At 28.7% G+C, this 2,981-nt stretch overlaps 1 protein-coding gene across 1 annotated transcript; it reads left to right on the forward strand.

The window, feature by feature from the left end:
- The first annotated feature begins 568 nt into the window (after positions 1-568).
- On the forward strand, positions 569-2,019 carry LOC107167069 (uncharacterized). The gene is made up of 3 exons (XM_015515958.2): positions 569-919; positions 1,282-1,406; positions 1,473-2,019. The coding sequence occupies exons 1-3, from the start codon at positions 569-571 to the stop codon at positions 1,984-1,986; spliced, it is 990 nt and encodes a 329-aa protein (XP_015371444.2). The 3' UTR covers positions 1,987-2,019.
- The last annotated feature ends 962 nt before the right edge of the window (positions 2,020-2,981 follow it).

Genomic DNA, 2,981 nt, shown 5'->3' on the forward strand with positions numbered 1-2,981 from the left:
AAAGGCATATTTCAGTGTTTTTCCCACTAAGCAGTTGACCTGACTATCGTATATACAGCTATTATAGAAGAAAACTTTCTTCATAGTTAGAAGATTAAATTTAGACATAAAACCATTATATATTGATCAAAGGTTTTTGTATTGATTTATTACATAATTATTATACTAATAAAATTATACCTATATTGTACAACTGTTAAAAATAAATTTAACCACAAATCACAAATATTTTTCGGTGGAGTTGAATAGTATTAGAAATAAACGAACAGCTATTATAACTGACTATAGGTTATTATATAATGTTATTCATAATTCGTTGTTATGCTACGCCATCTCGCTATCTCGTTTTGTTGATAAAATAAACATAATGTAGCTAAAAACGTATAAGACCATACCTGCAGTGTGTTATACTGCACGGTAAATCCATATTTGAACATTTTATTTCACTCGAATTTTTTGTGTTGCAATTTTACAGGATTTACTAGAATAATATATACAGGCAGGTTCGGCGAGGAATATCTTTTTTCAACCATATTTATAAACGATCAACGCGTATTACACCAGAGCCATGTCGGAACCAGGACAAAACAAGGTTGATGGTACAAAATCGATGCCTTGCATTGAATTGACATCTCCTATATTGGATGCGTCGTCTGAACATTCGTTCGCGTCTTACAAAAGTTTCAACACGACATACGAGCAGGAAATCCAGAGAAATATTGAAATACGTCCAAACGTAAAAGCTCTGATCGACAAACACAAGTCGTTTCAAGAAAATTTACTAATTAATGCTAAAGTTAATGATCTTAAATACAGTGACCAGAAATTATTTTATAGAGACTGTGAACATTTAAGTACACCGGACAACGATTGTATACAAATGAAAGGTGACACGAAACAGTTGGAAAACGTCCAAAATGTTTGTGAGATGATAATATAATATGTAATTTATGTTTAATGATACTGCAGATAGAAAAATACAGCGAACGAATAATATTTAATTACATTAATTAAACATTATAATAATATTGAGTTGTTGTTTATACGATACACCTTTGATGTTGGCCGCGGTGTTAACTTATTTTTGTTATATTACCTATATTTAAATTAACGTTAAATAATCCATAATAATAATAATGGCTTAATATCACGGGTATTATAATTATATTATGAATAACTATTTTTATAATAAATACATCATTTTTAAAATATATAAATAACGATTATTATTGTAACCAAGTATTGTTTTTAAACTATATTCACAAACCTTGATTTTTTTAGGTGAATAATCATGTGTTTGAAACTTATACTGTCCATCAAATGGCCATCAGTCCAAAACCATTAGATGTAGAAAAACATGTAGTGTCAAACTCTGAAAATACAGATTTTAAAACTGGAATGCCCAAGTTAGTTGAAATTAAAATTAATAAAACAATACGACTATAAAAAAAAAATTTTTTGTGTATGGGCAGACGTTTTTGGCAAAACATTATTTCCCTAGTCAACATTAACAATACTTACTATCAATGTTTGAAACAGATAACAGACACACAGAAATTTGAAAATATTGAGGACTTAATGGTTCACATTAATTTGGCGTTAAAAATGGCTGGAGATGAATTTGAACTTATCGGATCAGAACTAATCGCCTCGTCCAATCAGTATTTGGAAAAGTTTGGCATCATATTGGACAGCAAATTAAATGAGAAATTAAAGAGAGTTCATCCATCGTCAAACAACGATAGCACAATGAATGCTCTCAGAATGGAGTTGGCTGAAAATAAGAGGTGCATGAAGATCGCTGAAAATAGTATCGCACAACTACAGAAGGAGAAAAAAGACTTGTTGAACATATTAATCAGCTACGATTCTGAGAACATTAACAAGGTATCGTTGGAAAAACGTCTTGAAGCTCAGAAACAGACAAACGACGAATTACGGGATTTAATTAGTACTATTTTCAAAAAGAAAATGCTAATATTATAATGCTAATATCACCTAACCAATAATATAAACAGCGAATATGAGTACCTAAATAAATGTTTTTAAATTATAGTCGACTAATGGTTTAATTTTCCATCATTATTATTGTTTTAGTTATTTCTATCATTCTAATAATCGAATAAAGTAATGTTATTTCCCTTCCTGATGTTTAAGCAGGTGTATGTTTAGGCTGCAATCTTAAAAAAAATCACGAACCTATTGTAGTTTAAGGTAATAAACGTATAGGTGATACCATATAACAATATTATATATTATACTATATTATTATGCAATAGAATAATTTTATTAATAACAAGTAGGATTTCTGATCATTACAAAATCATTTGACAAAAAGCCTAGGTACTAAAAACACATTCTATGTATACTTGAGACCTCATTTTAACTAATTAAAAGTATATAGGTACTAGAATTGGCGGAATATACAGTGATTCTTAAGACTAAACGTAATGCTATGTTACTCAATAGTCTGTATTAGATTGAAGAATTTCAAAAGCAATTTGGTTAAAATCTATTGTGTTCTAGATTTGAATAACTTGTGATATATTTTTTCCCTAAAAATGGATGTTTAAATTCAAATTTATTTACACTTATCCATCTGTATTATGGGAATGAATTGTGACTTTGGAGCCTAAGTTATCCGTTTCTTTCTTTCTAATACGTAATATCTCTCTGTTACTCTTAAACATCTTATTTAATTTTAATTTTCCGTTAGTTCTGTATATAAACCAATAATACTGAAATTATTTTACATTTAATTAGTGCATTACCTAGCGATAAAGTTGACATTGTCGAAAATCGGTAAAAACATTTAAATAGATGGTATTAATAATAGCCAGAAAACACACATGGGCAAAACAGAATACCCATGTAACGTGTGCAATAAGTCCTGCAATAGTAAAAGCCAACTGATTATTAATTATTTATTGAGTTACATTTAAAAAAAAAAAATTATTTTTCCAAGTATAGTTTTCCAAATT

The sequence above is a fragment of the Diuraphis noxia genome, unplaced genomic scaffold (assembly GCF_037042655.1).
Source record: "Diuraphis noxia isolate RWA-SAM2 unplaced genomic scaffold, SU_Dnox_SAM2 contig0001, whole genome shotgun sequence".
In the NCBI taxonomy this organism is placed as follows: domain Eukaryota; kingdom Metazoa; phylum Arthropoda; class Insecta; order Hemiptera; family Aphididae; genus Diuraphis; species Diuraphis noxia.

Excerpts from the sequence above, each read along its gene's own strand:
- LOC107167069 (XM_015515958.2), top strand. The coding sequence starts at position 569 with ATGTCGGAACCAGGACAAAACAAGGTTGATGGTACAAAATCGATGCCT. Across the intron at positions 920-1,281 it reads AGTTGGAAAACGTCCAAAAT|GTGAATAATCATGTGTTTGA; the intron begins GTTTGTGAGATG and ends TGATTTTTTTAG. Across the intron at positions 1,407-1,472 it reads TTTAAAACTGGAATGCCCAA|ACGTTTTTGGCAAAACATTA; the intron begins GTTAGTTGAAAT and ends GTGTATGGGCAG.